At 42.2% G+C, this 24,205-nt stretch overlaps 1 protein-coding gene across 9 annotated transcripts in view; it reads right to left on the bottom strand.

The window, feature by feature from the left end:
- ACTN1 (actinin alpha 1) overlaps positions 1-24,205 on the bottom strand; it is a 94,395-nt gene that overhangs the window by 12,098 nt on the left and 58,092 nt on the right. For 4 of the 9 annotated variants that reach the window (XM_028725426.2, XM_028725407.2, XM_028725390.2 and 1 more), the window contains exons 5-16: positions 23,096-23,183; positions 22,070-22,148; positions 19,776-19,857; positions 17,957-18,042; positions 9,650-9,742; positions 8,331-8,561; positions 6,654-6,801; positions 4,578-4,728; positions 3,835-3,943; positions 2,909-3,049; positions 1,263-1,445; positions 467-601 (exon numbers count right to left, since the gene is read on the bottom strand). In XM_028725426.2, coding sequence (XP_028581259.1) covers positions 467-601; positions 1,263-1,445; positions 2,909-3,049; positions 3,835-3,943; positions 4,578-4,728; positions 6,654-6,801; positions 8,331-8,561; positions 9,650-9,742; positions 17,957-18,042; positions 19,776-19,857; positions 22,070-22,148; positions 23,096-23,183 — 1,526 coding nt within the window. Of the gene's footprint in view, positions 1-466; positions 602-1,262; positions 1,446-2,908; positions 3,050-3,834; positions 3,944-4,577; positions 4,729-6,653; positions 6,802-8,330; positions 8,562-9,649; positions 9,743-13,002; positions 13,022-15,730; positions 15,817-17,956; positions 18,043-19,775; positions 19,858-22,069; positions 22,149-23,095; positions 23,184-24,205 lie in introns of those variants that run through there. The other 5 variants (XM_077927741.1, XM_028725417.2, XM_028725398.2 and 2 more) reach the window with 3 other exon arrangements.

Below are 24,205 nucleotides of genomic sequence, written 5' to 3'. Positions count from 1 at the left end.
GAATGGTTTTTAAATAAGAAGTAACCACTGGCCATTTAGTATCTTAAACAAAGAACATGTGTATTTATGAAGATTAGTAAGGAGAGAGGAAGAAAGGCCACTTTGCAAGTATAGCTTAGAGCAGATATACTGGCTCGGGGGGGGGGGAGGGGGGGAGATTGCAGCCGCTTTGTTCTTCCCCAGTCCTTTAGCTCAGCACAGTGTTGCAGCTAAGCCAAGATCATGGTTAAGCTCTCTCCTTCTTAGCCACCGTCTGTAGCCAAGGTTTGTTCTGGAAGCTAGCATGTTTGCAAAGTCCCAGTAAGTAAGCCATGGTTTGGGTTTTCATGCTGTGCAAACCAGGCCAAAGAGAGTGGTGACTTCTCTCAGCACAAATCCTTTTCACCGGAAGGATGAAAAGACAATGCCCAACTAGGAGGCTCTTCAACAGAAAAAATGGCAGTTTTAAGTATTAGCAAGTTTTTACCTCCATCTTGGTTTGGATCCAGGGCCCAATGACATTGGCCTGAGCCCCAAACTGCTTGCGAAGTCTCTCATTATGCTGCTGGCGTGCATGTTCTTCCATCAAAGCCTGGTCCCGCCTGGGAACTAGTTGTCTCACCTTCAGCAAATATGAAAAAGCTTAGAAAAATCGAGCTTACTGCTGTTAAGCCTTAATAAACACGAAGCGTTCTGAAGTCAGAGAAGCCAAGTTCTGTGCACTGTTAATCAAAAGGATAAATCCAGCCCTCTTCTGAACAAGTAGGTATTAAAATAAAAATTTCCATTTAAGTGGATTAATGTCCACAAAGAAAATTAACACCTCCATATCTATTATAGGTGAGACGCAACATCGGAAATGTCAGCAGATCATCCAAAAGTCAAGATGGAATGCCAATTTTTCTGTAAGTGCTCCAAATAAATTAATTCTACTTGGTGGGAGCGTTGGTGACTTAAGTCACCAGGCCGCTCAATAAATATATATTTCACAGGCGGAAATTATTTCCTACAGCACAAGAATAAAACTGAGTTCAGAATTACCTTTTTTTAATCTGCCCTGTGGATTACTTGCCTGCAAACCAAGAGTCGAGATATTACATTGCAGATCTATGAGAATTTCAACTAAGGCTGCAATCCTATGCACCCTTACTTGGAAGGAGCTTCATTGAATTCAGTGGGATTTACGCCCAAGTAAAAACGTCTGAGATTGAGCTGCTTGCCAGAATTCCAAAACCAGGCTTCCAACCTAGAAGAATAATTGCCAAGCCTAGAAAGCAACTCACGTGGTCCCATTTGCCATTGATTTCCTGTGGGGTGATGGTGGTGTAGGGGTTGGTTCCTGCCATGTTGACATGGTAGGTCTGAACGATTTTTGACACTTCGTTGTGGATTCCTAGAATGGCCTGTCGCTCCTTGTCTGCATCTGGCAAGGTAGCTTTGAACTGTTCATGGGCTGTGGTCAATCCCTGAAGGAAACAGAAAACACAAAAACAATTTTTAAAAACAACAAGCCCATTCCCCATAAAACTGCGTTATAATACACCAGCACAGGATGGAAGAATCTGTGTGTGCAACAGGACATTGGAATAATTTAAACAGTGTCAGGGAAAGATTCTCTTTTCTACAAATGAGAATTATAAAGGCAGGGAACTGCACTGGAGCAGTGGAAAATTAAATTGTGCAGCAAATAAAACTTCCTACTGCATGACTACTGAAGGACACGCTGGAAAGATTTTAAGGCAAGAGTGCCAAAAGCACATTTCCTTTTTATTATACTCAGTTAGGGGTTGGGCTCTGGCATTTCTGGGTTGCAGGCAGGGATGGGGAAAGCTCCCCTTTGGTAGTAGATGGTTTAGCATAGGGGAAGGTAAACTGAGTCGGAGCCCAAATCTATACCTGTCTATTCAGAAGCAAGCCCTGCTGACTTCAACATGGCTTCTTGTTCCATATGTTGGTGTGAGACTGCTGGCTTACTTACTGCGGGCATTACTTACTTAACTGTTCCGAATACTTGTTTTCTAAAGAGAAAGATGCCTAAGCCCAAAGGGATGGCAATCTCTGGCTCTGAAGATGTTGTTGGACTACAACTCCCATCAAGCCTGACCACTGGCCATGTTGGCTGGGGCTAATGGGAGCTGGAGTCTCACAACACCTGGAGGGCAAAGGCTCCCCACTCCTGCAGTATATCAGCTGATCTTCAAAGCCTGTTATTTTATTACTTTTATTTTATAATTTATTAAAGTTGTTGAAGGACGACAGGGCAGTTCCTCAATCCTTAGCACAGGGAATGGCTATGACTAACCAGAGGTGAGAAAAGTACTTTTTATGTGTTCAGGAGGCACTTTTTGCTGCACGTTACTAAACATACGCCAGTTTTTCTTTTCCATGCTGCAGAAAACAGATTAAGTTGTTGAGACCTGAAATTAATGTAGCCCTGATCACTGAATCAAAAGGGTTAGGTGAGAACAATGTGTTTATTTTCGGAACAAGACACATAATAGATATAGGCCTAGGAAATGGGAATGTATGGGAAGTTTTAATTTTTTTGTAACCATTTCCAGAGGCATAGTTGTGCTATTGCAGCAAAAATATCAAAGAATCATGTGGCACCTTAAAAACTAACACATTTATTATGGTCCGTAAAATCTTATTGCCATAATACATTTATTAGTCTTTTGATTTTTGTGTTTCCTTTTCTCTTTTCTTACTTCATTTGCTTCAGTTTGTACATCTAACAGGCAGAGGGAACTATCCAATCTTTCCCACCAATTTACAGGCAGTTGCTGTTACCTGCCTGAGCTGCTGAGAGAAAGTGATTTATTTCCATTGCTAGGGTTTAGCAGGAAACATCAGTATCAGCTGATATTTTGCACCCTATGAACAAGAGCCAACGATGAATATGGCTTATCCAGTGAGAGAAGGAACATACCTGGATCTCCTCAATTGTATGGACTATGAAGGTGTCCTGAAGATCTTCCATGGCTCCCTCCATCCAGTTATTGAAAGGGGCAGCTCGTTTGGCATATTCTAGATACAGCTGGTCAATTGTCTCCAGCAATTTTTCTGTTCTCTAGGAAACCCACCCAGATAAAGAAGTTAGGCACCTTGAATTTCTCCCACACTCCCCCTGTCCTAATGACATTTCCTCTTTTGTTACTCATCGCAGTCCTTTCTCCTAGTTTTCTTTTTTTTAAAAAAGAAGCTGTAATTTACGTATGTATTTACTTAATTTATATGCCACCCTTCTTCCCAAAGCAATCCAAGCAAAAGACTTAACATTATTGGCATCTAAAACAGTACACCTTCCCTTTTCCCACAGTCCACAGAACCACAGTTAGGAAGCAGTTTCAAGTTACAGATTTTTTTCCAAGCTTTTTAAAAAATAATAATCAAAGAATTGATCGCAAAGCAGATTCCAACCATCAAAATAACAGGAAAATCAATTTTTAAAAAATCATTTGATTTATGATACAGCATTTAAAAGCAATGGATAAACCGTTGTAAAACATCATAAAAACTAAAACTAGGCCTTCTTGGTAGTGGTGCCAGGCATAAAACAAAGCAGGTCCATCGTAAGCCTGGCACCACTACCAAGAAGGCCGTATCTTGCATCCTCATGCAGAAAGCAACACTCACCATGGGAACAACAAGAAGGACCCCCTCCGCTAATGTCAAAACCTTGGCAGGTTGGTATTGGGAGTAGGCCTGGGCGATATATCAATATATCGCCCAGGACTGGTATGAGGAGCAGACCGCGATGTCGGCTTCACTGAGTGAAACTGCCACCCCACTCTGCCCTCATACGACACAGAGGGAGAAACAAGTTGTATATGAAACATATGAAGAACCTTTTACCTCCAGGGCTTCTCGTCGTTTCTGGGTCAGGGCCCCAAGGTTATCCCACTGGTCACATATTTTCTGGCACCTGGCATTGACACTTGGGGAATCATAATAATCCAGCTCACTAGAAAAAAAGTTGAAAAAGTGGTTTACCAAACACATTGGTAAAAGTTGGAATCTATTCTTTTTAAAAAAACAAAAACCAAACATGTTGAAACTGAATAACCTGCTAATGCTGTTAAAAGATGAAGAATAGAGCCCTGGCTGGATCAGATCAAAGATCCATCTAGTTCAGTATCCTGATTCTAAAAGTGGTCTCCCACACTTGTTTCTTCGTCCCCCCCGTTCTACCTTGACCTAGCAACTCATCTTCAGAGGCATACAGCCTCTGCACACGGATGACAGCTCTTACGGGCTCAGGTAAGCCTTGAGCTTGAAGGCAAAATGAACATATAGATGCAGGTATTCAAATATGGATCAATGACATCTATGCACATCAGTTTTTTAAACCCCTATTGCATTTTGTTAGGCGTCATAGTCAATAGTTCTCCCCTCACTAGCCTACACCCCTCTTTTTGTGCTTTAATCCTTGCCAATGTTTTCTTTCAAATAAGGGTGCTTCCCTATAGTCTTGTGTCTAAAAAGAACTAGATTTGCCTTTGAGCTCAAAGGGTGTCCCAGGCTTGCTGACTGTTGAAAAGGCCACTGTTTGGTTATGTGTCAAAAGGTGACGCCCATTTGCTAGGCGAAAGTCGTACTTGAGTTCTTGTGCAATAGCAGCAATCTGTTCCACACGGTCCTGATGAGCAGCAAGATCACTTTCAAATGCCTCGTGCTTCTTTAACAGGGCCTTGATCTCTGAGAGGGTGGCAGTTTCATAATCCTTCTGCTGCAACATTGCCTCTTTACCTGAAGGGGGTGCCAAAACACAGGGAAAATGAGCAAAAGACCAGCAGGTAAGGAGTTTCGAGGAAGTTTTGATAGAGTAGCATATCCTTCCTTCCTTCTAAAATAGTTTCATTAACTTCCAATATATAACAATTACAAAGGGGGGGGGGTTCCAACTTGCCCTCCTCCTCACTTGAGGAAGGATTAATCTAGTTAAATTTGCCCAAATCCAATCTGTGATTTTGGTAATTACCATTCTTCAGGGTTCTCGGCAAAGTATTTTATAAAAGAATGCCATATTTCAATAAAATCATCTACATCATTTATATTAGTCAATGCATGTAATCTTTGTGTTCCTCCTCCATGAGAGGTCTAGAGGGTGGCAACATGAGAACGGGCATTTTTTGTGGTAGCTCCCCACTTTTGCAATGCTCTCCCAAGGAAATTTAATAAATAGAAAGTAATAATAATTAATAACAACTTAATCAAGCCCAATCCTTAAGTTAACGTGAATAAATTTTACCATTAACAGAGATTTGTTGCAGGCTGCCTTTATTTTGACCCATGGGGAAAGCCTTGGATTAAGAACAGGCAATTTTGGGACTGCATAAATTATCTGAGAATTGTAAGCTTCCATATTTTTGCAAGGATGTTCATTTTAAAAAAATATCTGTCTGCAACTGGGTGCTGTTTTAGGCATTTGGGCATTGATTGCACTCTACAATTTAACACATGGACAGAACAGAAACACCGTATGTGCTAGTGGACACAAAATACAGCTCTCTGAAAATCTTAGCTTTGATTCTTTAAAATTAAAACAATTCCCTAATGACTAGAAAGACAGGCTTGAAACGCCAAGTGGATCTTAGAAGCCTAGAGATCAGCCAAACAAGATCTCCAGGAGTCCCAATATCAGTAACCCACAAGGGGAGGAGAAGTGGTTTGCCAGGTGGGTCAGAGGTGCTGTACTAGCTTCCTGGCAGATGGGTTGCTATTGTCTACCAGGAAGGAGAGGGCCAAGGTGGCAGGAAGGTTGATGCAGTGCAAACTCGCTGACAGAAACACCAGGGTAGCTCTGCTGATGCATCTCCACCACACCTACTTCCGGCTGCCTCAGTCCTTTCCCTGTCCCTCCTCCTGGTAAGCGATAATGATTCTCCTGCAGGGAAGCTTACATAGTGGCTGTGCCCCCACTCAGCAAGCTGCTTCTGGTGAGAAGTATTGCTCTTTGGTGTTAACTAAAGCAGGGGTAGGCAGATTTCCAGCTTGCAGGTTCTACCTCTCTCGCACACACAAGCATTTCTGGTTTCTCTTCTAAGCTTTATTCATTGCTATTGAGAAACAACTAAAATTCAGAGCTGCCAAGAGATCTAAAAGGTAAAGGTACCCCTGCCCGCACGGGCCAGTCGTGACCGACTCTAGGGTTGTGCGCTCATCTCACTTAAGAGGCCGGGAGCCGGCGCCATCCGAAGACACTTCCAGGTCACGTGGCCAGCGTGACGAAGCTGCACTGATGAGCCAGCACCAGTGCCGCACACGGAACGCTGTTTACCTTCCCGCTAGAGCGGTACCTATTTATCTACTTGCACTTAGGGGTGCTTTTGAACTGCTAGGTGGGCAGGAGCTGGAACCGAACGACGGGAGCTCACCCCGCCGCCGGGATTCGAACTGCCGACCTTACAATCAGCAGGTCCTAGGCACTGAGGTTTTACCCACAGTGCCACCCGCGTCCCTTGTGCCAAGAGATCTATTCCTCATCAATTCTCCCTTCTACCTACCCCAAAAATAAAGTATGAAGAGCATGCTAATTTACTGATAAAGATGAGAATTTAGGCTACCTTGGCACAGCTCATCATCATAATTCGTAATAATAATGATGCATGGATTTATTGTTACACAGTGCACACAAAGCCCTGGCAATAGGACACATTTAGGATCTGTTTTACCGTCTGTCCAGGATTCATGAATGCAAGCTTTTTGCCGGAACTTCTCAGCCAGGTGATCCAGCCGTTCCAATCTTCGGATTTCGTTCAAAAGCCACTCCTCGTAGCCCTTCTCGGCCTGTTCTAGGCACCCCCATGCATTATTTATATCCTGTAGCGATCAAAGCAGAAGCACAAACACAGTCAAGGAAGCATGAGCAAGTTCAGAAGAAGGGAAATCTTCTAAAACATCCTCAAGATAGTTTCCCCAAGCTGGCTTGCGAATGGCCTGTGCTAACTGAAGGTCAGCATCACGCCAGAAAGAGATGTGAAAAGGAAGTTTCAAGTGGGCAAATAATTTTGACAGAATGGCAACTGCTTGCCATTACACTAGAGCACAATGGCATTTTAACAGAAAAACCATGCAAACCACTGGAAGGTCCACAAGCAATTTAGAAAACAAGTGTCTGCAGAAGCCTGCTGCTAATCCATTGAGGAGGGCTAAGGCTCTGGAGCACCAGCAGTCCTGGGCATGGATGGGCTGCAGAGTATGACAAACTGATAAGCAGACAGCACCAGAACCAGGGACAGTAGGAACTACAGGCAAGGCTTAAGCTAACTAAGCAACATCTGGGGAAAGCAGTTGACCTGGACAGTTGCTGCTGCACTGATCTGCCACCTACCAATGGCAGCAATACCCCCTACTCTGTGCCTGAGGGCCCCAGTCCTGCCACTCACCACCTGGCCCAGGGCGGGGCCTGATGGGCTCTATAAAGGACCGCTGCCGCTGCTGGGCAGAGAGGGCTCCGTTTTGTTTTTGTTTAAATTGCTGTTATTTTTTACCTATGTCATTTTAAACTGATATTAATGCTGTATTCTTAGTTTTAGATTGATGTGGAAATTGTTTCCCATTTGGTTGTGTATTTTTTTGATGTGGTTTATTTATTGTTTATGACTTTTGTAATTATGTAAATCTTGTTATGCTGTAAGCCGCCTTGAGCATTGTTTTTTAACTGTGGAAAGGCAGCATACAAATAAAAAATGATGATGATGATGATGATGATGATGATGATGAAGAAAGAGGTCTGTTTTCTTGTCGCTACCTCCCTGTCCTCAGCTAAAAAGCCAGCTCTCTGATATGAAGATGTGCAATATGATATGAAGATGTGCAATCCTGGAAAAGTAGTGTACTTCACACTGCCTCTGGGACCAGTGGTGAAAGAGGTATGGAGTTGAAGAAGTTTCGGGATCTGAGAATATCAGCAAGGAAACGTGATCAGGAACAGCAGAAAGAAAGCACAGCCTACTGGGGCTTTTCTGCCTCTATTGACACATATCAATGCAAGGAGTGGCCCCTTCCTGAGATGATCAAGTGGAAGGATTTCCACTGCCTTCAGGGTCCTTGATGCCCCAAAGTTTCTGTGTTGATGCAGGGGTGAGTGGCTCCTGAGCAACAGCAACCTGGGACACCCATAATAATCATTTTGCATCCATGTTCTATAGCGGTTGGATGACAAGAACATGCTGTCAACTTGCAAGAGCTATACCATTCAAGAATTATTTCTGTGCACCACAGGCTGTGATGAGAAAGTCCACTGAATACCAGGATGGGATACATGGGCCACTTGAAAGTGTCAGCAGCCATAGAACATGTACCTAGAAAACTTGCATTTTGCTCAGACCTCGGCCAAACACACTCACCGATACCATTTTCCCTTCAGAAGGCATGAAGGCTGGCCTGTTGCTAAGCCGCAGCTTAGTCTGCAACGTATTGAAGTTGATTTCCAGTTGGCACTTCTCTTGGACTTTGGGAGGCTTGTGAAGGCGGCGGTAATCTCGGAAATCCTCCAGTTTCTGCTGCATGGCCTGCATGGTGTTCTCTGGAGCCCGATTCTCCAGCCAAGGTATGGTGCGGCGGATCCACTCCAGCAACTGAAAAAAAGGAAGCAAGTCAAACAAGAAAGCGGGAACTGTGCTAAGATTAGAAACCCATCAGTGCTGACATTTAACAGGGACAAGGGTTTGATTTTTTGTTATTTGTGGTTTTAGTCCTACAATTATCTTGCCTTTCATGATTGTAATTTTATTTGCCAGCAAGGTTCAGCAACTGGCAGAAATCTAGTTTAACAGACTTGTATGTTTGTATGTGTTTTCACACTTTGCATCTCTAGACTTTACACTAACAAGCATATTTAAGGACCTGAAACCTTAAGTAAGATAAGCACGCAATCTAGCTTTTAATTTTCAACGGGGCTAATGAGTATTTCTACATCATGCTTCTGAGTTTATTTCCGCTGATTTTCGGTGATGGACCATTCTGAGGATAGTCTTCCCAGAGCTGCATATATTCCTAGCCCTTGTGGCTTTTGAGTTAAGTTCATTTTGTGGTGATATTACTACTACTACAATTGGGGTGATTATAGGTTTCCTTTGACAATTTCTGCAGTAGCATTGGAGTTAATTTAACATTTCTGTTTTGCCCATGCCTGCTGCCACCACCTGCAGGCCACTATTCCACTCACATGTCAGAAGCAACTTCTTACTATCAGTTAATGCACTCTTTCCTATAGCCTAAGCCATCAGTTTCTTTCCCCTATTAGTGTTTAGTTTCTTAGCCCCAGCATTATACAATGCTATTTGGTTTAAAAAAACCCCACCAATAATAAATAAATAAACAAACAAACAGATCACTAAAGGAACATTACTTACATGAGCCTGAAGGTCACACCAGAGTGAATTTAACATGACTACTGACTCCTGCAACTGCATACTTAAAAATATATGTTGCTTTGATATCTGGGATCCAAAACTGAGAAATATATAGGTCCCATAGCCGTCATCCCCAATCTGGTGCCCTCCAGATGTTTTAGACCATAGTGCCCATCATCCCTGACTGGGGTTGATGGGAGTTTATAATCCAAAGCATTTTGAGAACCAGGTTGCAGAAGGATGTTCTATGGAATATCTATCTTTCCATTTCCACATAGCTCTGTCAAGAAATTGAAATCAGGAATACCTACATCACTGGCCAACTTCTCATAGTCTTCCATTAACTGTTCATTCTCTTGATTAACTGCCAGCACCTTGCAGATACGATTGGCTGCTGTTTCCGCCTACCGAAATTTAGAAAGAAAGAAAAATACATTGTTAACAAAGATGTTTCCTTCAGCTTCTTGATGCTTGCCTTTTAGGAAAGGCACAGTCCACTCTGTGCCTAAGAGAATGTTACTGGTCCAAATTTATCTCCACATTATGAAGATTTTGAAGTGCTCTTGCTATCATTTCTCTTCTGAGAGTTTTGATGTGAATGTACACTTGCAATGCCTAAGAGGTTTTTTACCCTCTACACTTGCCCATATTCATTTAGGTGCACATCCATATCTATGCACATCAGTGTCTGGTATGAGATAGAATGCATAAAGTGGAAAATTATTCTTGGAACAAGTAAGTGCCTATCCAAACCTTCTCCAAGACCATCCTATAAAACTAAATGAGGTAAAAATCTAACCCCATCTGTCTCAATGGATCAATGGTTTCCATTTTGCTTGTAGAATAACATTCTTCCACCTCAAATGATCAATGTTTTCCATTTTGGGTGTAGTTATTCTTCCACCTCTGTTTTGAGGTGCTACAAGGAATCACTTCTCACCAAAACTAACTTGCCCCTGAAGAAAGTGTGAAGCCACAGGTCTACTGTTGACATCTATTCCATACATATCCAAATCTTCAAAGCTATCAAAGTGCTCTCATATGAAACTGTAGCTCTGCTGTGATCGTCTCACACTCTTAGGTTTTGGAAGAAACATGAACTTCCCTTAATCTTACAAGAGTTCTCATTATTACATATATTGTACTAGATTTTTAAAAATAGAATAACTGATGTATACTTTTAGGAATTAACGCCAAAGGTAGAATTGGGTTTGAGTATTCTACAGACTCATCCCAACCTGCCAATTCAGCCTCAAAGTTACATGAGGGCAGAGGGCCTAAATGAAGGAGCAGACTGGGGGCAGCAGGAAGAGAAATAAAGCCTGAAGTCCAAAGCTGTACTGCTCAACAGTCCTAAGAGGCTACAAAACTGTCCCTTGTATCTTTCACTTGAACTGGGACACCAATGCAACAATATATATCCACTGAATTATTTTACAGATCTTCAGAGGGTAGCAACATAATTTCATTTTTTTAAAAAGCTGAGCCATTGCTTGTTAAAAGTTTGCAACCCTTTTTCTATTTTCCTTTTAGACTTCACTGGAACTAGCAAAAACAAAAACAAAACCAACCTTCTAGCGCAGCTTTCTCCAAACTGGTGTCCTCTAGTTTGATTTGGACAAAAACAGGGGAAGGAAACCTTTTTCATCCCAAGGGCTGTGTTTCCTTCTGGAGGCAACATGCCAGCACTGGGCAGGGACAGTCAAAACTAGGTAGAACAATTTTACCTTTGTACAGTAGGCTTAGTTTCTACATCCACTTAACACCCTCCTCTCTGTCTTCCAGCCACGCCAACAAGTCATTTTCAGAATCCAACACCACTTCCCAGTCAAGCAAAAACTCTCAAGGAGGTCATGAAGGAAGGCCAGAGAAGTGGTCTGGCCTTGGGAAAGAGGCTGTGCTTGAGGAGGGGCGTGTGCCTTAAGGAGAATCCTGCATTTCACCCCCAGGCCTGAAGTTCCTTGCCCCTGGACAATGCTGGCTCTGGGCTTATGGGAGCTGTAGTCTAAAGCATTTTGAGAGCAGCTGGTTAGAGAAGGCTGCTCTGGCCCAACATATCTGAGAAGTTCTACGTGCCTCGTCACAATCCCCCAAGAAGGATGAAACTATCTACCTGCCAACCCAGGACATCTACAGCATGGAGACATTTTTTTCCAGCAGCTTCCTTGCTGAGTTCTTGTAGTGAAAGTCTTAGTATATTTCAAAACCATTCTAAGAATTCCTTTACTTTGGCAGAGAATTGAGCATTCTGAGCATCTTGATATAGCTATCTTGGGCAGATTTAGGGATGAAGCAGAATAAAAATATTTACAATAAATAAGTAAATAGCTTTTAGAAACCCCTGCCAGGCTATCCCATCGGAAGACAGGGAACTTCCATATTAAAACTGAGAGGACACCAAAGCAGTTTCCTACAATGCTGATGCTCACATTCAACACTAAGCTTTTGGCTCCAGAGAAGATAAACCAAAATGACAACATTTACCTTTTTTTTTGTTTAGGGATGTGTGGTGTTTAAAGTAATAATAATCAATTATTTTTATGCCAAGGTAAGCTGAATTCTAAAACATTATGAAAATTAACTGAATGTGCATTAACTTTACTTTCTCATTTTGCATATTTTTTTTTGTATCGACAAATCACAGAACTAGAAAGGGCACTGAAGCACCATTCGCTGGTCTCTAGAAATCCTAAGATTTTGGGCTTGCACAGAATTCTGGAGCAGAAACAACCTGCTTTTATCCACCCCTGAAAGGACTATGCAAGCTTTCAAACTGAACAGGCCTCTTTTAACAAATGGGACACTTTTAGCCACTTCAAGTTGGCAGCACTTGAACATTCACAATATAAATTGTTCTCTTCTGGTGCTGTAATTAAATGTATTATATTATACATGTGAATTGCAGAGGGAAAAGGTTGTATTATGCCGCCACTATCTGACATCCCTAAAGTACTGATATTAAAGTACTGGTAAGTTCGCTCTACTAAGAATCTTGCTATTTTCCCTAAAAACTTGCAAGTACAGAGACTTATAACTTGTTCCACTGTCCAGTAACTTGTTCCACTGTCCAGTAACAAAAGGGGTATACTTTCATTAATGGGTCCAAAATGTATCTTAAGCAAATACATGCCCACAGTATTTTCCTATAGGCAACTAGACTGTAAATCCCAGATGCTACCCACAGAACAGGTAAGGCTAGATAGTGCCAATAATGCCTCACCTCTTTGTCTCAACATTAAGAAAGAACAGCATAGATATGGTTCCCTATCTCCCCTGGTGTCTAAATGAATGAGTGAAAGGCTTAATATAATAGGTATATAAAACAATGTGGACATTTGTCTTTTCATCACAGATTAATGATGGAATCCTGAAATGCTACCTATCAAACGGAAGCTTAATCAAAATACTTGCCTATAATTATTTCCAGAAATCTCCTTCGACAGTGTATTAAAAACACATTATTTAAAACCATCTAGTAATAAAAACACTCATGCAGTTTAGTGTTATTAAAGTTGGAAGCAGTTAGGGCGGGAGGAAGAAAGCAAATGGACCAAAGCAAGTATATGTGTAGAAATACATAGACACACACACGCGCACACACAAAATCATATGAAGGAAAAGCAGCCAGTCACATACACGTCATGGCAGGCTGGGGCCCCTGTACCTTTAAAGACTCAGTATAAGAGAATGAAAGAAGCAGAAAGTTGATCATGTGACCTCCCCTTCAGGGCTGGTAGCAGTAATGAGAAATCTGAATGAGAAATGGAGCGACATCACAGTAAGTCACCTTGTCAAGTAAGAGGGCAGAGCTTGAAAAGACACTCTGTGCTCCTGGGCAAGGCCAAAATGCATGCTTGCTAATCACTCTACAATAGCCCCAGATTTGGACTTCTGCAAAGGGAAAGGGACCCTAACTCTTTCCTCCAGGTCCTGAATTCATTGCTGGGCTGACTGGCTAGCTAGCTGACAGTGCATTCAATTAAAAATATATATATATTATAAAACTTTGGATTCTGCTAAACTTGAGACTATATATTCATCTTCCGACAACTATCCAGATGTTGTGCAACTGATGTTCTCATTTGTATCTTATCAGCCATTTCAAGGCATCGGGCACTAGGCCCCACCACTGAACAAAGCTCTTGGGCCCCATTCTAGAACACTACAACACTGAGATCCATAGTCTATGCTGTCTGATAGATATATATTAAATCCAGAGTAGTGTTACACCATTTCAGGGTAAAAAAACCTGGAAACATGGCCTTTGAGCAAAGTTTGAACGCTCCCTGCAGAAACACTCATGTCCCAGATTTTCTATAAGCTTGTGCTGAAAGGGTAATTAGTGAATTAAATGTATTCTTAAAAAAATACATATTTAGAAGGTCTGCTGTCACTACCTATTTTAAAAACTACAAAATATGTCCTTTAGTACTTTCAGAGAAGATGCTTGTAAATATTGGTGACATCCGATGTTGTCTGCCGGCTTAAGCAACAGAAATTTGCTTGTGGAGAAGAGAGGAAAGAGAAGCCCCATAGCAATGGTGGATATCCTTTCACACTATGTTGCATCTCATTCAGTATGGAGAGTTAGGCCCAAAGGGAGCAGGCCACAGTGAACTCAGTTTTTCAGCAGCTAACATGGCATGTCAGTAACATATGAAATAGGCCCCAGAACGAACATTTGCAACTTAGTTTGCAATATTTCAGTTCAGCTTAGAGTTACACCTGTGTCTGAGAACCCCTGTGAATCTACCAACAAATATGGGATAGGAAAAAGTTAGGAATGCAATGTGACTGCAGAATGGAGAATAGGGTCCAAGAAAGAAAACTTTGTGGAATGGTTCAGTAAAGGAGAGTCTTGTTACATTACCAGCTATCCTTATCAGAGTTTAATTGCCCAATGTGTGCCCAAGGAGCCTGGACTAAGGTCTGTTTTCCCCTTGGCATCTTTTACTCAGGTATAGATGCATGATGTCAGTGCCAACGCTAATGACACACGTGTGTTTGAATCAAAGCTTTTCCACAAAATCCATCTAAGACGTGATAAGAACCAACAGAAGCCAAATATTTTTGCAGACGAGTACAAAATGTCAAGGGAGGATAAATCCACTGAGAGATGATTACATAGATAAAAAAGCCGTAAGGGTAAGGGGACACCGTAAATGGTACGAGGAGGGAAAGCAACAGAACTACTGGCAGAGGAAGGACACGGATGGGAGCAAAGAGAAGCAACATGGGGCAGAGAAAAAGTTAAAAGGTGTATGCAGAGACTGTGATGATCAATTGTGGCATCAAAGGCTGGCTGTGTGAAAAAGATGTAAGAGAACAGCCATCCCAACTTACACAAGTCACTAGAGTTTGGCCATGAAACTGAGCAGGAATTCCATGAGCTTGGCATCTACAGAACAAGACCTTCTGAGGTCTCCCATTGGGAGAACACCTGTCAAAGCAGAAGTGGCCATTTATATATATCCACATAGACATGACCAGATTCCACTGATGGTAAAGCAGCAGCAGAAGCAGCGGAGGGATTTTGTTTTTATGGCCACATAAAGGCTGAATGGCAATTTTCTGACTTCACTTGGAAAAGTAGCTGCTCGGAAATTAACGACCACTGTTGGTATACTGCCAATAATAACGGAGACCTCTTGCTTATAAAATAAACCCTGCTGAACAATTGGTTTTAGGTTGCATGAATGGGGAGCAATCCACGCATGATGCTCAATCATGCATAGCTTTTTTTGAACATGTTCTTAACTAAATCCAGCTGCAGAAATTACAGTCTGGAGCAAAAGATTAGTACGGAGGAAAATATCAGAGAACTTCTGCAACTGAGCGTCATTTGGAGTTTTGACCTCAGTTGTTTAGCCCTATAGTAATTATTACTGATGGCTAAAAGCAACTCTAGAGCTGGGTCTTTAAAACACTCCCAACAGGCTTAGCATTGCCAATGGTGGACCAGTGTTGTATCAGCCACCAAAAATGACAGAGAACAGAGCGCTCTAAGGAAACCAGCACCCAGCTGAAACTAGCAATGCACTTTCCAATAGGAAGTCATCTGATCTGTCAGCGAAGTATTGAATATATTCTACAATATTAATTTGAACCAGTAGGCTGCAACTTGGGTGTTCTAGGCCAGAAATATTGTCTGGGGAAAAGCAGAGAGACCCACTACATTGGGGGGGGGGGAAAATCCACTGAGTTCTCAACAAAGCTAGAGAGTGTTTTTTTAATCACCCAAGATGCTAAGGAAGTTGTGTCAATATTAGGTAGCTCAATATGACAGCCAGCACTGGATTCCATACCTCTAACGGTTTAGGGTATCTGCCTCTAAATTTGGTGGGCGGGAAACAGAAGGAAGAGGAGGGGGTTTGTTAGGAGTAAAGTCTCACCTTCTGCGCACCTGAGAAGGCGTGGTAGTAACATGAAACATAGGTCATAATGGCCTTCTCATCCGGCCTTAGCGTGCCTATAATATCTGTGCAAAGAAGGAGAAGAGGTTGAAAGGATAAAGTAAGAAGCAGCACACAGAATAAAATAAAACAGTCATGGGTGGTAAGAGAGGGGAAAACTTCCCATCATGCATTGCAGGACAGGCCAAACAGATTTCCATGCGGAGAGCTGGGAATTCGGATCAGAACGTGACCGGCAGGGTTGGCTTTGTGGACTCCTGTGGCACTCGTTCCCACCTCCCGTTTTCAGCTTTGGTTTCCAAGCAACCAGCCTAGTCCACATTGCTTTGACACAACTCCACAGTCAGTGGCCTCAGCCCACTTGCAGATGGGCAAATCTAGCTTTATCTGGGGGAGGAAACAGCCAGTGCCATGTGCCTGTTCTACACACAGGAATAAAGTAGCTAAATTTCGATGAAGACACTATATAGAAGTTAAAAGGCATGACAAAACCCAGATGCAAGGCAGAGAAGATCTGTTCTTGCAGTGCCAGTGCTTGACATCTTACTAGGGCTGTCCCATGTGTGTTTTCTGAGCATACAGCTCTTCCCCTTGTGCTGTGGGCACAGCTAGCAGATATTCCATCTATAAAACTGCAGATTAAAAATGGATGATTTTTTTTTAAACTTCAGCTGTGTGCATTGGAAAAAGATGTAGAGTAACCCCTTGCCTGGTACAGTTGATTTTAAGGTAACTGCATCGTGCAATTGCAGTAAAATGACAGAACGCCAATGGCATGTCACAGGGGAGTTCTAGAAATGCAGTTTACATCTGAAGTATTACCATACTGCTCCCTGTTTCACTTTAGAAGACACAGACATGCATATCTGTCCATTTAGGCATGGCTTCAGTATTGATTAGTCTACTTTCTATCAGAACCCTTCTGGCCCACAAAGCAAGAGTGCATGCTCAGGATCTCTTAAAAATTAAGGCATAATCTGATAATGCACAATTGCTTAAGAACATGAGGAGTACTCTAACTAGAACCAACAGTCAAAACAAAAAAAATTCCTTCCAGTAGCACCTTAAAGACCAACTAAGTTAGTTCTTGGTATGAGCTTTCGTGTGCATGCACACTTCTTCAGATATGGTATCTGAAGAAGGTATGGTATCTGAAGAAGTGTGCATGCACACGAAAGCTCATACCAAGGTATGGTATCTGAAGAAGTGTGCATGCACACGAAAGCTCATACCAAGAACTAACTTAGTTGGTCTTTAAGGTGCTACTGGAAGGAATTTTTTTTGTTTTGACTATGGCAGACCAACACGGCTACCCATCTGTAACTAGAACCAACAGGTTCAGCATTTTCTGCAAGTATCCCAGAAAAAAGTAGGTGCTCCACAACTTCTATCCACCACCATCTTAAGCTGTAGCTAGTGAAAGGTTAGCATTTAGTCTACTTTTGAGGGAAATGACATGACTTCTGGATCCACTTTCAAGCTTCGGCCTACTTACACACTTACTTGGGAGAACACCTTACTGAACTGAGAGTGACTTAACTTCTGAGTGAACAAGCAGAGAACAAGCAGAGGTTGTACTGGACAACCCATTTGCTCTACGATGAGTTCTCAGATACCAAATTCATCAAACTGCAATGCTCTGTGGAAACTTCCTGTTTGGGACATCCTGTCAGTAATGTTTTCAGAGAATTTGGCAAACAGAATGCACATTTTCTGTTCTGCGGCATCCAGGTCTTATTTCTTAAAATTATGCTGTTTCGCAAAATAAGGAGGCTAAATCGCACAGCAGTGTTGCTGATCAGCAAAGCAATTCAGCATGGATTAGCTGGCATGTAGAATGTTATGATGCTGGATCACTATGCATGACAAATTACTATGCAAAATACTCCCCCCCCCCCGAGATTCAGATCTTTGTGTCCTGTGGATAAAAGCAGAGCTCCCAATGCCATGAGAGTGACCCGCTGGCTTGCACCAAAGTACAGATCTGCACTACATCACTGACTGTGGGATTGTGTTTGACCCCATCTGCACCCCCAAAATGATACATACACAGAAAGCCATTCGGAGCCAACAAGCCAACTCTGCCAAAAATAATAATAAAGATGCCCGTAGCTAGATAGGAGAGAGAGAGAAAGAAAAAAAGGTTTGGACATTAGCAAGAGGACCAGGTGCTCTGTGTGGAGGGAGCTTGGAATCCTGCGATACCTTCTGGGCTCCTGAGAAGGCGTGGTAGAAGCTAGAAACATAGGTCATGATGGCCTTCTCGTCAGGACGGGCTGTTCCAACAATGTCTGTCAAAGAAAACCTGAAGTTAAAGAGCATATCAACTCATGGGACGTGAGCAAAGCGAGATGGATCACCAAAAGGTTATGGGGACGCCAGGTGAGGGGTGGGAGTGACTATTAGAACCTACACATTCTCTACATATAGGTCTTTTAGATACTTTCTTGGAAGACGATTTCCCCTCTTGGTTAGGGCAATTGTCCCTGTCCTCTTCTCCTTACCACAAAAAATACATATTCTTGATGCAAGTGCCCAGTATGACATAGAAGAATTGTGTGTGCTAAATTGAGAAGATGAAAGACGATCTTAAGCTGCTGTTTCAGTGAATGATAGCAAATGGCCACCATTCTCAATAGGCTGTTAGTCTGATTTTTCCAAACATCTAAGGAAAGCAGGTGCTTATCACCTCGCAAGCTCAGGCCATGTAATGTTTTCATAGTGTTTCCTTGCTGCTTTGAGGATGATAATGGCGGTGGAGAACAATAGTTGCCATAACACAAAAAGAGAACCATATTGCCATGCACCTAACCATCTGCTTCTTCTGTGAGCTTTCATGGGACCTACATTTGTCTCAGTAACCTGTGATAGTTCAGTTTGGTGGCAAATCCCAAAGGATAAGAAATGCCCTTTGTAAAATTCAGAGCCAGCAACTTTGGGAGTCCATCTGAGGCTACCTGCTGGGATGAATTCGGTCTCACTACCTAGCTGCATCTAACACCATACTATGCATATGAAAGAAGTCCTGATAAAGATGATTTTTTTAAATAAAAAAAATCTAGTCGAATACACTGTCCTCTTTAGTTCACAAAAGCTCCCTGGATAGAGGTAATGAGGAATGGACAGAGCATGGCCAGTACAAAATGTTCTCCCAAATTTTAAGGGGGGGAAAAGAAAATGTCACGAAAGGGAACAGAGCAACAAAGGCAACTTGAAAACTGTGGATTTCAGAGCCAGTGTAGATTTTCAAAATGCAAAAGCAACAACATGGCAAAAGGGGAAATTTAACACATGTTTCCAGGAATCTAGCTGCTGAGGACTGAATGTTATAATGCTCAAATGCTAGATCCCTTGATTAACAAGTGTGGTGGCTCAGGAAATAAAATGCCCAGAGAAATGCAACTAGTATGTGAGAGACAATGCAGGATGATCTGCCTTTGTTTCCACCTCTCCTTATGTACTGTAGAGATAACAAGTCATTTGATGTTTGTTGAGAATTCAGCTTGTTTGTTCATGGTGGAGTCCCAGCCCAGTCAGAAACAGGTGTCCTGTTACTACTGAATTTACAAATGAGCTCCACAACAACAAGCTACGGAGCGGTTTTGGGAAGTACAGAGAATACTAGGGAAATTTGGGAGAAAGTATAAATGCAACCATGCTGTTATTCATCTTAGGCCTGGCTTATACATTTCTGGTGATGCATGGAGACTACTTCATCAAGGTCAGATCTCACGTCAGAATTATGTGGCAGATCATGTTAGAAGGTTCCATTATCCGTGCTGCTGCTCCCTAGGGGCCCTGACATAGAACCTTCCATTATCCACACTTCTTGTGCTGTTATTCAAATGTTATCAGGATAGGATCCAGCCAATGGGGGGGGGGGGGGGGAATTGCAGCTATTCTAGTCTAGGTACCTGATAAGAAGGGTGGGGAACTTTTGGAAGAACTAGTTAAGTAGAGGTAGAATGTTCTTGGGTGTGTGCGGGGGAAGGGGGAAATAAATCAAAATTTGATTCTACTTTACCTTCTGCATCCAACATCTTGGGGATATCTAGGTACCTTTCAGCCACATCAAAAGCTGTGTTCAGGTTAGTGAGAGGATCATCCTAGGAAATAAATAATTTAAGTTAGCAATATGTAAAAACATGGCATAAGAAACAATTTATATACCATACTAAGGCATTGATAAGTGAGATCATTAGAGTCATATTCTAGACTAACTGATAATTACAACATTAATACGAGTTGCACATACCACAAAAATATGCACTTAACCCCCCCCCCCCCAGGTCAGATTGTTTCTACTAGTGAACTAGGAGGTGGAGTGTTGACAGGACTTCCCACCACCCACCACTTCTCACCACCACAAATGTAGTAAAGGGCAACTATGAGGACTATGTGCATTTTCCAAAAGGCCTCTCTGTAACATCTTCTTTAAGGACTTTGAAAGGACATCACAGATTCCGTCATCTCCCCTTTCCACTAGTCTGCTTACTTCCTGGACCAGTACTGAGCAGGAGAGCTGTCAGCTTAAGACGTTTGTCCCTGATTTGTGTAAGTTGCAACTAGAGAAGGTACAAATCTTTTTAATGCCCTGTCTTGGTAAGGTGCAGTATGAGAAGTGGCCCTCTACACATATAGAATCTCCACTATACTCCACTACACTATATAGGGTTTTTGTTTCAGCGGGTTCTCTTGCGCTGAATGTTAAACAGGTTAGAGAAGATGAGGCCCACCCCAGTTTTCCTTTGTTTTGTCTTCTCCTATCCAAAATTGTTAGATATGTTAGTTGAAATATCTACCTTTGTTTTGTTAAAATTTGAGGATACAAAAACAATTTTTTCATGGCTTGCAGCCTGTAGAACTGATCTAAATGAGGCCTACACCAAGATAAGGGTGCAAATAATTGCACCAAAAGGGAGGACAGCTTGGGATTGTCTGTCTGAGACAAGTATACTTGTTGAGGTATCTTTCTCAGAGTACCATACAGCATACACTATAGTTATTAGGAAGTTTAGGTATATATAGACCCATGAACACAGAGCCAAGCTGTGCTCAGGTATAGTCACGAAAGAGGTCTCTGTGTGTGGAACCAGTTACTATAAGGATCATTTCACTTTTGGTTGCTAACAATATTATCACAAGCATGGTGATTTTGCTGACATAAGAAATGAATGCTAGAGTCTCTTACTGCATCTCGCCTACCTCAGCATAAAAATGCTGACTCGCACAGACATCTTCCCCTCCTAGCAACTTCATATGATGTTGCCATGGCAATAATTACAATGTCACCAATCACCACCTTTCTATCAACAGCGAATCAGCAAAACTGTTGAAGCAGGGTAGGAGGAACGAGCAACCACTGTTAGCTATGTCTGTCAGGGATGCAAGGAACCTCACCTAGTAAAATATATGGTTTTGGTTACTGTTAAAATCATCAGGGCTGGAGGTGTCACAGTCACAAAAAAGATGCTATTTTTACTGACCAAGATGACATGCTTCTTGGGTTACTAGAGAAAAAATGTTACACTTTTATCCAGTTTCCTTAATGAACAAGGAGATCAGATTCATGGCTTACCATGGGACTATAGCAACTTAACAGCTTCTGCAAGACAGTGGGAAGGAATATATGATGCCTCTTTGGGCAACCACATTCCCAGATCTGCCCAGCAGCAGCATTTAGTTTTCCTGTTACCTCTGCCTATCATGATTTAAGCTGGGCAAGCAAAGGGGTATTTATCTGAGCTATGCCCTACCTTATTGCACGGCTCAGAGTAGCTTACAACAGTATTTCTGAAAGTCATAAACCCAAGGGGCTTACAATTGTAGCTTAAAGAAGAAGTAATGTGGACAACCATGCAGTTTTGTACAAGTAACAGATGACTCCGCTAACTATGCATTCCACTATGGAATTGGAGCCATGCTTTCCACTACAGCTTCCCAAAAGACATTTCTGGGCTTGGTCACCCACATGCTTTCTCCAAGGATGTCAAGCCCAATTTTCACCTGGATGATAACTTCAGTCAGCCTAAGAAAATATTCGTCTCTAATGTGTCTTGGCTGAATGTGCCAGTCTAACTTTGGGAATTACCTGAGTTGTGCTTCCAAAGTCCAAAGACTTCCTTACCTGCTGCTAGTCTAAATCTCCACCAGGAACTAACAGACAGAAATCAAGTAAACCAAAACATCTGAGCTCTTCAGAGACCTCTCATCCATTTCTCTCATCTTATGGGCAAGTTAGTTATCCAAGTTGCCAGCACAGGTTTCCATCCTCCCACGACATCTGAACTTGGAACATCCCAAAACATAAGAAGGTACCTTTCTTAGTTTTCCATAGTCAATGAGTTCTGGACGATGTCTGTGAATCAAGGCACAGAAACCAAGGCCATCCTTCCAGCTGTGAGAGAGATAGGGCACCATTAACTATACTCATTCAAGAATGGGGTTTGTTTTTTGTCCTATACTCAGTAAGAATCAGAGCACGAGTAAGTTTCACCTCTGCTTCAGTTGAAGCCTTTCCACAATGCCAACTCCAAAACTTTGCAGTATGTAAAAAAAAGTTCTGAGGTTTCTAGTGCCAAGTGAATAATAAAAATAAATAATATATATTCTTTTACTGATCGCTATTGGATTGGCTCAATAAATCATCCTCTGCTAATGACAGGCCAAAGGAGATTATGTCTACAAGAACAGGATTACATGCCATTACATATTTATACAGCCACAATGCATCCCCAGCTTGCTAAACCATTGTTTAGCTGAAACTACAGTTAGCTTAAATGAGGGTTCCTCATCTGAACATGGTCTAAAATCCTGGTTAGTAAATCAGCATTAAGGCACCATTCCTTGTTACAGACATCAATGTTTGGTGCATCAATTATAGGAATGAGATGATATGCAGGGGAGGTTCATTGGGGGGGGGGGGCAACACTCATTCCTGGCTTGTTAAACTATGGTTTAAGAAGCCAGGAATGCAGTAATGTTTGAACTGGGCTATGTATCCACAAACTTGGAAGTACAAAAGTAAACAGCACAAGCACTTTAATTTACATAAGATATGAGGATAATAAAGGCATTATTGTGTGCCGAGTATAGTGTGGGAAGAAGACTTTCGTGCCCTCAGCCCTTTCCCCTAAGCTGGTAGGGCAGCTTTCAGAGTACAATTGCCACACACACACACACACACACACACACAGCCTTTAATGGACTGTGATGGCAAGTCCACTGCAAATGGTCTTAACATTGCTGCTAAAACAGTTGAGGTAAGGACCAGGCAGGATTCAAATCCTCTAGGCCATGCAAAGACTACAAGTCACAGGCTGCTCCCCATCACCTTTACATTACCTAATATGGAAGTTTTGGATGTTCACATTTTTGTATGGGGCTGTCTTTCTCTGACACCACAACAAAAGCCCTTCTTTAGCAGATGTCTCTAGGGAACAAAAAGGTACAAGTATTAGCCAACCTCTGTGAGGCTCTTTCACTAGGGTTTTAAAGCTGCCTCTTCATCCTGACCATTAATACGTCAGAAGCCACTGAGGAGGATTTGAGCAACTCTTTCCATTTACACCAGGCATAGGCAAACTCCGGCCCTCCAGATGTTTGGGACTACAATTCCCATCATCCCTGACCACTGTTAGCTAGGGATGATGGGAATTGTAGTCCCAAACACCTGGAGGGCCAGAGTATGCCTGATTTACATTGTAGTGCAGGCTGTGCAACTCAAAAGGTCTGGGGGGACCTTTTCTTCCAGTTGTTAATGATCAAGTGCTGTACAGAGTTAAAAAACCCCAATGATATTTAGGATTACATAGGCTCCAAATCATAGAACTGTAGAGTTGGAAGGGACCCTGAGGATCGTCTAGTCCAATCCCCTGCAATGCAGGAATATGCAGCTGCCCCATACAGGGACCGAACCTGCAACCTTGGCGACTTCAGCACCATGCTCTAACCAAGTGAGCTAAGCAGGCTGCACAGAAAGTCCACAAAGGATGTGCTGGCAAAACATGTTATTTAGCACAAACATTACACTTGGAAAGGGTAAACAGTTCCCTAAAATCCCTATGCTAGAACTATTGCTTTTCAAATCTAGCCCAGAGGGTGTTTTTTCCTAGTAGTTTCATCAGTCAAAATAGCTCCTTCCACAAAGTACGTAATTTTGCCCATCTAATTCTGCATTATGTGTGAGGGAGGGATGTATCAACGCAAAAGAAAAGGAGAGGTTTTGCATTGTAGACGAACAGCAACATAATTATCTCAGCTGTTCTCAGGACCCCCTTGAGCTCAATTCATGACCTCACATTTCTGCCTTCAGGACACTAGTCAATATGGCCTTCCAGATCAGGAAAATGGTCTACAGTGAATTGAATTCAATAAAATGGAGGTGTCGGAGGCTTGGATTTTGTCACTGTAAATATGGTCGGCATCGTAGTAACACCAACAAGCAAGCAGTAG

Source organism: Podarcis muralis, chromosome 1, assembly GCF_964188315.1.
Source record: "Podarcis muralis chromosome 1, rPodMur119.hap1.1, whole genome shotgun sequence".
NCBI classification, from domain to species: domain Eukaryota; kingdom Metazoa; phylum Chordata; class Lepidosauria; order Squamata; family Lacertidae; genus Podarcis; species Podarcis muralis.
Note: the sequence above shows the minus strand (reverse complement) of the source record. Positions and strands in the feature narration are given on the sequence as shown.